At 41.8% G+C, this 13091-nt stretch overlaps 1 protein-coding gene across 1 annotated transcript in view; it reads left to right on the top strand.

The window, feature by feature from the left end:
• Positions 1–13091, top strand: part of ryr3 (ryanodine receptor 3) — a 242283-nt gene that overhangs the window by 148175 nt on the left and 81017 nt on the right. Inside the window, exons 30-37 of the mRNA XM_051937044.1 lie at positions 519–682; positions 837–885; positions 1009–1169; positions 2281–2443; positions 3667–3753; positions 7698–7924; positions 8251–8463; positions 12099–12708. Of these exons, the coding sequence (XP_051793004.1) occupies positions 519–682; positions 837–885; positions 1009–1169; positions 2281–2443; positions 3667–3753; positions 7698–7924; positions 8251–8463; positions 12099–12708 (1674 nt within the window). The remainder of the gene's footprint in view (positions 1–518; positions 683–836; positions 886–1008; positions 1170–2280; positions 2444–3666; positions 3754–7697; positions 7925–8250; positions 8464–12098; positions 12709–13091) is intronic.

The following is a 13091-nucleotide window of genomic DNA, read 5'->3' as shown; positions in this document are numbered from 1 at the left end:
CATTCTACTATAAATCGAACGGAACTTATCCATTGGAAATAATACAAGGAACAACTGATTATATTGTGGGGGTGTTTCTGAGTCCCATCAATTCTCGCTGCTCGCTACATATCTGGGGACAAATATTCGATATCCGTACATAACACACACGTGCTTAGCACATGCCTGTGCTTAACGCAAGGTAATTTTTCATTAACGATTTCTTCCATCGGAAATGATACAAAGACTGAGCAGCCTTGGCGGAGTACTGTGCTGTCTGAGTGCTTTTCTTGTTACTATTGTCATTTTATGTTCTTGGTCACAGAGACTCTGTGTCATTGAATGTATGGCTGTGTGTTACCATCTGGAGTTTTATAATTTTCTGTATATACAGACCTACTCATTCTGATAAGGGTAACTGAAATCCAAGCTCAAAGACAAGGATTAGAACTAATAATATATTTGCTGGACATATTATTATTATTACTAATACTTGCCTTTGGGTTTGGATTCCCTCTTGGTAACTCTTAACTTCTCAGGTGACAAGGATCGATGGAACAGTAGACAGCCCTCCATGTCTTAAGGTCACCCACAAGACATACGGCACCCAGAACAGCAACAGTGACATGGTTTACTGTAGACTCAGCATGCCTGTTGAGTTCTACTCTTCAGACAAGTTACTGGATGAATCACTGAAACTCAGGTTAGACATTCAGTGAAGCAGCTGATTTCTTGGACAAAGGTTTTTTTAGTAGGAACATCAAACTGATCATTTTGCTTATATTGCCTCAGTTTCTCTGTCTAAAATGCATTATTCGATGTTATTTGTAACTTCAGTCCTATTTATGTTTCTACAGTCATCCTCCAAAAGAAGACGGAAGTATTGACTATGGAAGCATTACAACTGTAACTCAACCTAAATCCTTCAAATATACACATGGTATATGAGAAATATTGCTCTGATTTACCCCTCTGTTCCTTCAGAGTAACCTTTTTTGCTCTTTGTGTGTTTTTTTTAATCATTGGCAGTATTACCACTCAGTGAGAGTGTTTGCTGGACAGGACCCCTCCTCAGTGTGGATTGGCTGGGTCACACCTGACTATCATTACTATAGCAAGAACTTCAGCCTCAGCAAAATGCGCACAGTTACCGTCACCCTGGGAGATGAAAGGGGCCGGGTCCATGAGAGGCAAGTTCCTTGCTTTTGTAATATCTGGTGTTATATGAAAAATGTGAATCCTATTGTATGTAGAACCAGTGAGAACACCGAGGAGTGTCTGCTTTCACAAATGCATTTTGTGATGATACCCAATTTTTTTTCTTACATTATTGTCTCCATTCCTTTTCATTACTTTTGGATTTCTTAGGACACTTGTTAGTATGCTGAAGGCCAGAAAGAGAAAAAAATGAAGTTGGTCCATTCAAGTAGGGTAGTGAGTGGTGCTGCAAGAAAATGTACAAAGTTGAAGCATACAGTATATGAAAGGGAAGAAATCAAGTTCAAGCTGCACAGGAACCCAAAAAGTATTACAAAAATAGCAAAATATCTGGAATAACTACTTATGCCCTGGTAAACTCTCTCCAATTAGCAAATTGCCATAAATCAGCAACAACAACAACAACAAAAAGTTTGACACTATCTTTTTTTACAGTCCAAATTATTTTTGAATGAACAAATAAATTGGTTTAATCAATAACATGATTTTTTCTTTGATGATGAAAGTGCTGCAGTCATTTTAGCAATCATCTCCTCAATGTTGCAACAATTGCTGCAAAAATGTATAAATATAGTCCAGTGACTCTTTCTATTGTGATGCTTAATATAAGCTATTGCTAAACAACTACCAGCAGTCTTGCATGATTAGTACCTATTTATTTATTTGCCTCCAAATTAATCATCTAATACATAATGTTAAAAATATGCTTGGGTGTTTATCAGTATGATAAGCCTACACTTTAAAGTCAAGGTATTCCCATAAGCCATAATGTGACCTTATATTGACATGTTTTTTTGTGGCTGAAGAACCAAGACATATTGACTTATCCTTTATCAGTTGGTTTTCATCCTTATTCAGTATCCATGGGAGTAAATGGGAATCAGAGCTTCTGTGTGTACTAGACTGAATATGAATGAGGTCAAAGTCATGAATCAATACAGATCAGTGAATGTTGACTTAATAAAAAAAATATTTTGTGCAAGTTTTTAATTTTTTCTCCTGTCTTTGTTGTCCTGTGGATGTTAAGATTGACTTGTAGTTATGAATGCTGAGCTCCTGTTCTCGCCGTTTTTTTTGCCGCAGTGTACAGAGGAGTAACTGCTACATGGTATGTGCAGTCGACGCAGTTGGTCCATCTTCCTCTAGCCACTCCAACTCTGACCTGGAGATTGGTTGTCTGATTGACCTGGCCACTGGCCTCGTCTCCTTCACCGCCAATGGCAAGGAGCTATCCACAACCTATCAGGTAAATAAGCAAACTACAACTCAATGGTTAGACACACAGGACTGATGTACAAGGACAAACTGGCTCATAAACTTCATTATATGCATCCCATTAATTCTTTCGCCTTGTGATAAATCTATTATATTCATATAGTGTTTTTCTCATGTACATACAGCTTTCCAATCCAGCCTGGAAAAAAGAAAATACTATAATGTTGTTTAATTAACACTGCCTACTCCTCCAACACTCACTTGCTCATCAAATATTTGTATTGCCGCACATACTCAGAAAGATCTTCCCTTCTATAGTCCTTTCAGGTAATGTTAACAAATTTGCACTGCAGTAAACTGGACCTGCAGAAACACAGATAGGAAATTATGCAACTGAATTTCATGAGTTTTCAGTATTAGACCCATAGCAAAGACAGACATTACTCAGTAATCCTTGCCTCGCCCTGCAGATCTCAGGTTTTTAGGGTATCATACTGACTAGATGACTAAATGGTAAATGGTTTGTATTTATATAGCGCTTTACTATACCTGAAAGATACCCAAAGCCCTTTACATTATACGTCACATTCACCCATTCACACACATATTCACACACTGATGGCGGAAGCTGCCATGCAAGGCGCTAACCACGACCCATCAGGAGCAAGACGGCCACTCTACCCACTGAGCCATGCCGCCCCATAGACTAGACATCAAAGTGATGCTCTGTGAAACCTCTGCCATTCTAGTGTCTGTCTCGTCTTTGCGTTATTGTCTTCTTTCTTTCTCTCTTCTTTTTGCAGCTTGATTTCTCCATGAATTGGTAGTTTTTAGAAAGGAAGCCTTTTGAGGGAATCAAGAGAATCAAAAATTTCTTGTCCAATTACGACATCACAGCTCTGAGTTCCGAGTTTATTTTCTGGCTTTGTATTTTTTTTTAGTTCGTAATGGTTGTCATTGATGCACCAACTAATACTCATTGGACTTACATTGAAACTCCTCCAAATCCATAGGTTAAAAGCTTTCTGACATTTGTTGAATTTGCTAGTGAGCACAATGGTGAGTATCACAGTTGCATAATAGGATGATAACAACACATTCTAGATTCCGTAGAATGTTTAGTTCAGTGCAGATCTCTGCCATGTCTGTGCTGCTGCACTTTGGTTTTATCTTGGTAGACTTTTAAATCATTTATTCTGATGGGATTAATATATATTGGGAATATGTGATATCTTGACTTTGGCTTATTTTTAGGTGGAGCCAAATACCAAGCTCTTCCCAGCTGTGTTTGTACACCCCACCAGCGCAAACCTTTTCCAGTTTGAATTTGTCAGGATCAAGGTTTGTTCCTTTTCTAATCTGACACTGACGTTTTGCATAGTTTTTGCATTCATTTTAACAATCATTATTGATTTCATCTTCCTCACAGTAATAGGGTATATGCCCGAGCTAGACTGACATACTTCCGATAGATTCTCAAACAGCGTAACCACTTCCAGTCACTCGTGTAGCTGCAGAGTAGCTATGGCGTTCTTCACACGCTCGCTCCAGGATCTGCCCATAATAACGATTAACGACGTAAGTCATTTTATTCAAGCATCGACAAGAGCCGCATCGAGTAAAAAAAGCAAGGGATTCCAACTTTACGTTACAAGCTACATTCACAAGTATGAAGGTAAGACCCGAAACTGTATTGTTTTTAACATTAGCTAGCATACGTCACACACACAGCTGAAGTTACTGACTTATCACAATAATCAGGGTTACATATTCATAATAATGACATTCCAAGTAATGTTACAAGGATCATCACTACTTTAATGTTGTAGCTACTGCATGCTATTGAGACTAGCTGGAGGATATATTATTTACCTTGTGAAAAACCGAATGTCTCGGTCTGAGTGGGCAAAGCGATGGATGCCAAACCGCTGCGTCAAAGTCATCCTCTCCATCTCTTCCCTCAAGTGCTTGATCTCCTCTCTAAATGATCTATTTTCCTCGAGAGCAAGATCAACCACTGCAGGATCTGGGAGAGAGCCGTAGTCATGGTGACCGGCAGAGTTTACGCTCGCTACTGCCTCCTCCGGTGCATCCTCGGGCTCCGAGTCCACCGCCGCTACCGCTGGTCGCTCTGTTCTCTGCCAGACCCCCGGTCTTTGTGGGGGTAAGAAAAAAGAGTTCCATTCGAACAGCAAGGGCACGACTCCTTTCTTCAAGAGCCGCTGCCCTGCTGTGTCACGGAAATCATCCGGAGTAAAATGCTGGCTGCAAACCCGGTGATTGTGAGGTTGTCCCGGCGAATAGCAACTTTCCACTTTCTTCTAATCTCGGGATCCGCAGGCACAGAGTGAAAACTGAGAACAGAATTATATTGACTGGATGCCTGACACAGCGGAACAGAACAATGCTCCACTGAAGTACTATTTACCACTCGCTACAGTTTGATTTTTTTGCACTTTGCCATTTTAAACGAGTGACTGGAAGTGGTTACGCTGTTTGAGAATCTAGCGGAAGTACGTCAGTCTAGCTCGTGCATATACCCTATTGTTGGATTCATAGACATATATAAAGAGTAGATGCCGCATCGACTGCTACTGCCTATCGGGGCTGACGAGCAGTGGGGCCGCCATCTTGTTCCGGTCACCCGCTCCACTCAGCGCTGTTTGACAACGCATTTAATCCATCTTAACTCTGAATATTAAACTGATTTTCACGCGTTTTTTTATTTTTATTTTTTTTGCTGCAAACGTCATACATGTAGCTATGATACAGGACAAATGGTTCGGCGTATTTTAATATTCATAGCGGGAATAATAGATAATAATAATAATAGGTAATAGAATATTCTGATATTAAGCTCAACTGTAGACAGGTATTTTGCAAACACTGTAAACACACACACACTAATATATGTTAGAGAAGCAGGTAATGGCAGTAAAGTCAATTATTTTAATAATTTGAAGAGACAACATATGATTACGCTATATATACATATATAAACAAAATACTGACTAATGAACACATATTTCCATATAAAACAATAGATAGAAGTTATATATCAGAGAAAATGAATATATATAAATCATAGATGGAGTATCAACATCATTCACATATGTATATACATATAATAGATGAAAGTTATATATCAGAGAAAATCATACTACATATATAAATCATGTATGGAGTATCAATATAATCAATATATCAGAAAACATAATATATATAAATCATATGTGGAGTACTAATATAATCAATATATCAGAGAAAATTATTATATAAATCATATATAGACTATATAATATAATTAAAAAAGATATATCAGAAAATGATTATATATATATATATAGTCTTATATAGAAATATGTGTTCACTAGTCAGTATTTTGTTTATATATGTATATATAGCAAATCATATATTGTCTCTTCAAATTATTAAAATAATTGACTTTACTGCCATTATCTGCTTCTCTAACATATATTAGTGTGTGTGAGTGTTTACAGTGTTTGCAAAATACCTGTCTACAGTCGAGCTTAATATCAGAATATTCTATTACCTATTATTATTATCTATTATTCCCGCTATGAATATTAAAATACGCCGAACCATTTGTCCTGTATCATAGCTACACGTATGACGTTTGCAGCAAAAAATAAAAATAAAAAACGCGTGAAAATCAGTTTAATATTCAGAGGTAAAATGGATTAAATGCGCTGTCAAACAGCGCTGAGTGGAGCGGGTGACCGGACCAAGATGGCGGCTGTATTTCTCGCTGCGCAGCACCCCGAGCGGCATCTACTCTTTATTATGTCTATGGTTGGATTGATATAACACTTTATGGCAAGCATTTTGACATGAGGTCTTTTACATTTTTCATCTTTAGGTAATCAGGCACTAGTCAACAGTCCCAAATTTTCACTCAGTGACTCACTTAGGAATGCTTTTGCAATCATTTATGGGTGCTGTCTGTGCCTGAAAAAAAAAAAAAAAAATCAGAATTAAACAATGACTGAAATTGATATTTTATATATTCAGAAAAATACTTAGGATAATATAGGGAAAATAAAAAACTCTAAATTAAATATTAATGAAGCTAAACTTCTCCTTTTGCTCAAAGATCCCTCAAGGTCCTCAGAGCTCATTTTAAGCACAAGTGATTTTAGTATCAAAGTACTATTTTAAGAAAATTTAATATTCACACCAAAACCATGTGGAAAAGCAATTTTCATTCTTGAAGATTGCTTTTTAATTATTACTCTGCCAAGGGACGGCAGAGTTATGTGATGACTGGCCTGTTTGTCTGTCTGTCTGTCTGTCTGTGTGAAACATTACTCAAAAATGGACCAACAGATTTGGATAAAATTTTCAGGGAAGGTCAGAAATGACACAAGCACAAATTGATTAGATTTTGGCAGTGATGCAGCTTATAGTCTGGGTCCACAGCTTTATTAAGGATTTCCCATTGCCAGATGTAGCTGTTGGCATTGTGTCGCTGTAAGCATGACGTGAACACTGTGTGAACTACCTGCTAACAATCGCGATTGCCACCCTACTACAAAATGATCATGAATTATCAGTTGGAAATCATAGAAGGAACAAATGATTGTACTGTGGGATGTTTCTGTTTCATCAATTCCTGCAACCCGCTACATATTTAGGTCACGCAATGTAGCAAATCCCAGCCAGACAATGGTGAAGCTCCCGATGATTCACAAAACCTATATTTACGCTCAGCCGTCAGACTTATTTTGAACACAAATTCACCTTTCTGTCCTTCACTCATTTCTTCCCCATAATAGCTTGTCCCCATTGCAACTAGGTGCTTCTGAGTTTATACATATCCTTGCAAGACAGTAACAGCGTGGAACGATTTTCTTTCATCTTTACGTGAATTTTCGGACTTTTCTTCAGCGTCTTCGTCCTGTCAAGAAACATCTTCATAGATAAAAACTTCCTGTGCTGCTGGAATGGTGACAAAATAAAAGCCCATAACATTAAAAATACGTCTTCTAAATAAAAGCCTGGAGGGAAGGTTATTTTAACACTAGCAAAACAAAGTCTTGCCAAAAGTGATGAATTGATCAATAGACTTTTATAACAGTAACTTACACGCAAATCGGTATAAATACATAACATGCACATACATAACACATGCTTGTGCTCAGTGCAAGGTCATTTTTAATGAAAGATTTCATCCGTCATAAATGATACGTCAACTGAGCAGCCTTGGCGGAGTACTGCGCTCTCTCAGTGCTTTTCTAGTTATTGTTTTTCCTGTCTGATCCCAGGATGCCATGCCGCTCTCATCAGCTATATTCAAGAGTGAGCACAGGAACCCAGTGCCACAGTGTCCGCCAAGACTGGATGTGCAGACTATCGTGGCTGTGATGTGGAGCCGAATGCCAAATACCTTCCTCAGTGTGGAGACAGCTCGGGTCAGTGAAAGGCATGGCTGGGTGGTCCAGTGTCTGGAACCTCTGCAGATGATGGCCGTGCATATACCTGAAGAAAACAGGTAATATAATTGAAACACGCATTTAGGTTAAGAACATATGGACACAATCACATGACTGGTATGGATTCATCACTGGTGATTAAGGTTGGGTCTGCAGCTACCACACAGAGAATAAACAGCAGTTCACACAATAGAAGAGTCACAGGTTCCAATGGTACATGTAAGCATATATTGTTACTGTCAACATATGTGATGAGTACCAACATTGATAACACTATTTTTTCAATATTTGCAAGACGACTCTGTAGCTTGCCAGCTACTGCGTGCGACTGCAATATAAATGACCTCTTAGATTTCTGCTATCCTACTCTGTGTTTTTCTTGTAGGTGTTTGGACATCATGGAGTTATCTGAGCATGAAGATCTAAGGAAGTTCCACTACCACACACTGAAGTTGTATTGCGCCCTCTGTGCACTGGGAAACACTCGTGTAGCTCATGCTCTCTGCAGCCATTTGGACCAGTCACAGATTCTCTACACCATCGACAACCAGTACCTCTCTGGCATGCTGAGAGAGGGTTTCTACAATGTCCTTATCAGGTGTGTTGGGTGCACTGCTGTTAACTTGGTTTGAATACGACATAATCAGATAATAGGATTATATTTGATTGATCAGGTTGTGGTTTTGAATTGCTTTTCTCATTTATATTCAACTTGACTTGACGTTTTAAAAATTGTCTAATTTATCTGCATTTGAGATATGAAGGAGTAGAAGTTATAGTGAGTAAAATAATACATGCTGCTGTCAGTGATGAATTACAGAAAATTAAATACAGGTGGTAGAATTAACAAATTCAGCTGTCATTCACAGAAAAGCGAAAAGAGTCGACAGAAAATCTTTTACTAATGAGATAATCTAATGATAATTTGTGATTGAATTATGAGTTATTTCAGTGTCAAATCCAGCACCATTAATTGAGAAAAGGATGGAGCGATAACCGAAATCTCTGTGTATATTTATTTTATAAATCTTAATAATGGTTTTGCGATGTGTTTGTATTGCCAGATCACATCTAATATAATTGAATCTCTCTTTACTTGCGATGTCACATGGTTGGACCAACATCATACATTATGAATGTGATCTGGTACTTTGACAACATAGTGTCTACTGACATTTTCATTCATAATCAAAAAGAGTTTGAGAACAGGTAATCTCTGAATCATGAGTATTGATCAACAACCCTGGTGTCCCTCGCAGCTATATTATGGAAGTTTTGTGCAATGGTCCATCCATCCATTTTCTTCCACTTAAGCAGCAGATTAAGCAAGTTGTTCCAGATGTCCCTCCACCCGGCAAAGCTTTCCAGCTCATCATGGGGGATCCCAAGGCGTTCACAGGCCAGATGGGATATATAATCCCTCCAGCGGGTTCTAGGTCTGCCCCGGGGTCTCCTCCCAGGCGTACATGTACAGAAAACCTTCAAAGGAAGTGTCCCCGGAGGCATCCGATTCAGATGGCCAAACCACCTCAACTGGCTCCTTTCGATGTGAAGGAGCAGCGGCTCTACTCTGGATGTCTGAGCTTCTCCCACCTCTCCCCACTCCAAGTGGCTGAGCCCAGCCACCCTACGGAGGAAGGTCATTTCAATCTCTTGTATCTTCGATCTTGTTCTTTCGATCACTACTCAGAGCTCATGACCATAGGTGAAGGTTGGAACGTAGATGGACTGGTAAATCGAGAGCTTCGCCAATCCGCCTGTCCATCTCTCACTCTATTTTCCCATCACTTGTGAACAAGATCCTGAGATATTTGAACTCCTTCGCTTGGGGAAGCAACTCCCCCCCGACCCAGAGGAAGTAGAGAGCCATGGCCTCGGACTTGGAGGTGCTGATCTGCATCCCCGCCGCTTCACACTTGGCTGCAAACCACTCCAGTGCGTGCTGAAGCTCATGGTCTGAGGAAGGTCCTGTTTGGGGGTCTCAGGACTGCATCTCTGTTTTTTGCAGATGATATGGTTCTTCACCTTGGCTGCGCCTTGAGATCCTGTCCATGAACACCACAAACAGGACAGGAGGCAAGAGGCATCCTTGGCGGAATCAAACACCCACTGTAAACGTGTTTGACTTTATGCCGAGTATGCAGACACAGCTCTCACTTTGGTTGTACAGGGACCAAATGGCTCGTATCAACGAGCCCGGTACCCCATAATCCCACAGTACCCCCCACAGAACCCCTCCGGGGACATGGTCGTAGGCCTTCCCCAGATTCACAAAGCACATGTAGACTTACAGGTCGAAGTCCCATGACCCCCTCAGTAGCTCTGCAAGGGAAATGAGCTGGTCCACACTTCCACAATTGGGACGGAATCTGCGTTGCTCCTCCTGAATCCAAAGTTCAACAATCGGTCAGTCTCTCTTCCAGCACCCTAGAGTAAACTTTAGCAGGGAAAGTGAGAAGTGTGACCTTCTGGCCACAGCTTCTAACAGCTGCTTGTCCCAATGGAGGCTTTGAACTTGGCCCACTCGGACTCCATGTCCCCAACCTCTCCTGGGATGCAGGAGAAACTCTTCTGGAGGTGGGAATTGAAATCCTCACGGACAGGGTCCTCCGCCAGACATTCCCAGTTCACCCTCACTACATGCTTGGGTTTACCAGGTCTGTCTGGCAGTCTTCCCCGCCATCGGATCCAACTCACCACCAGGTGGTGATCAGTTGACAGCTCTGCACCTCTCTTCACCGAAGTATCCACAACATACGGCCGCAGGTCTGATGATATGTCTATGAGGTCGATCATCGACCTTCGACCTAAGGTGCTTTGGTACCAAGTACACTTATGAGTCACCTTATGCTTGAACATAGTGTTTGATATGGACAATCTATGACTAGCACAGAAGTCCAGCAACAAAGCACCGCTGGAGTTTAGATCAGGCAGGTCCTCCCAATCACCCCCCTCCAGGTCTCTCCATCGTTACCCACGTGAGCGATGAAGTCCCCAAGGAGAACTATGGAGTCCCCAGTCGATACACCTTCCAGGGCACCACCCAGAGACGGGGGCTTGTGAGTATCCCCGCACCTGCCCGGCGCCTCTCACCCTGGGCAACTGGGTGAGGAGAGAGTCCAACCCCTCTCCAAGATTTTGGTTCCAGAACCCTTGCTGTGTGTGGAGGTGAGCCCAACTATCTAGCCAGTATCGCTCCACCTCCCGCACCAGCTCAGGTTCCTTCCTAGCCTAGCCGCACTAGACCCAGCTCTGAAGACGCAAGGGTCTAGTTACCCTCTGTAAGCATCGAGGCTGGATGCTCCTAAAACTGACCGACGAATCACCATGAAGTATAGAGTCAGAAGGCGGACGTAACTAAGTGATGACAGAGGCGCAATGATTCTGACAAAAACAACCGGAAACAACTGGCCTAGCCGCGCTAGACAACCCACGGCAACAAATTTAATTCTCTGCCAGGGTCGACAACAAAAACGACAACAGTCGTTGAGCTCCATTAGCACGACTCTGAATAATCTTTCTGTTAACATGTCTGTAATGTACTTGAGCTTCACCCATTGACTGTATAAATAAGGCTTCACCGAACTACCGCATCCTCTGATTTCCGGTGCTCTAGGAACTACGTCAGCCTATTTGTTGCGCTGATTGGTTGTATACCTACCCAATTGCTGCAGAGTGATTTGAAAGACAACCTTTTAGCCCGTCTCCCTCCCTGTCGAGAGTTCCTAGACCCTTGCGTCTTCAGAGCTGGGTCTAGCACGGCTAGGCTAGTTCCTTCCTTGCCAATGAGGGGATGTTCCACATCTCCAGAGCTAGTCTACATCACCAGGGGGCAGTGCGCCTAGACGCCCGCTCCTGCCTACTGCCTGCTGGGCGTAGCACCCGACCCTGATTTCCTGCCTGGTGAGTGGTGGGCCCACCGGGCGGTGACCCCGTGTTACTTTTTGGGCTGTGCCCAACCGAGCCCCATAGGGCCCCAAGGTGCTCTCTGGCAAGCTCGCCCCCAGACCTCGCTCCAGGGAGAAGCCCCGGTTTCCCTGATCCGGGCGAGGTGATGGTGTTCCTAGGGTTGTGGAAATCTTACTAATTAAACAATTACTAATTGAATTTATACTACTTAGGGAAGTTTATTTTTCAACCCACATCTAGAGCACTGAATCTTTATTTGCTGGTGTTTGCTGGCCGGTGTCTCCAGACATCTGTAGTGACTGAACTAATTCTTCTTATTGCCAGCATCCATCTTGAGACAGCGAAGGAGGCTCGCCTAATGATGAACAATGAGTTCATTATCCCTGTGACAGACGAGACGCGTTCCATCAAGCTGTTCCCTGATGAGTCAAAGCGGCATTCTCTTCCTGGCGTGAGCTTGAGCACCTCCCTCAAACCTCGTGTCAATTTCTCCCCAGTCGGCATCATCAGCACCAAACGCTACCAGTTTCTCTACAGCCCACAGATCCCACTGGGCATCCTTAAAGAGAAAGCTATCAGCATGCTTACGGAGGCCGTGCAAGGTGGAGGGATCCACATCCGAGATCCAGTAGGTGGAAGTGTTGAGTACCAGTTTGTTCCCATCTTGAAGCTCATTGGAACACTGTTGATCATGGGAGTCCTGACCAGTGAGGAGGTGAGGCTGATTCTCCTTTTGATTGACCCCAATGTGTTTGGAGAGGCAAAAGAGAACGAGGAAGTGAAAGGGGATGAGGTGGCTGTAGCTGGAGAGAAGGAGGAGGTGAGCAAGAATGAGGAGAAGGCTGTGGAGGCAGGAGAGGAGGAGACCAAGGAGAACAAACCGCCCATCAAAGGCCTGCTGGAGAAGTCGCTGCCTGAGTCTGTCAAACATCAGGTAATTAAAATGATCATGAAAAAATACATTCACACATTTAATTTCAACGGTCAAGATTGAGGATTGAAAAAAGTTGCATAAAGCTAAGTCCATTAATATATCTGTCAAAATTTTAATTAAAGTTTATTTTTGCCCATTTTATTTTCCTTCATCCAATTTGGTACACTGATTCATCTCTTGTTGAGAAGTGGCTGCATGAGTGCAAATCAATGTAGTGGATGAATACGAATGATCCTGACAATGACAAAAGCTTTACAATGCTGTAAACATGAAAATTTTATAAACGCAACTTTTAAAGCATGGATGATGTAGGTGGTGGAAAATAGTAGTGATGCTAATATCTCTCTGTATAAAATCACGTTAGCCCAAATAGTCGATATGAA

Source organism: Acanthochromis polyacanthus, chromosome 16 (assembly GCF_021347895.1).
Source record: "Acanthochromis polyacanthus isolate Apoly-LR-REF ecotype Palm Island chromosome 16, KAUST_Apoly_ChrSc, whole genome shotgun sequence".
NCBI lineage: Eukaryota > Metazoa > Chordata > Actinopteri > Pomacentridae > Acanthochromis > Acanthochromis polyacanthus.
This window is presented reverse-complemented; position numbering and strand designations above follow the sequence as displayed.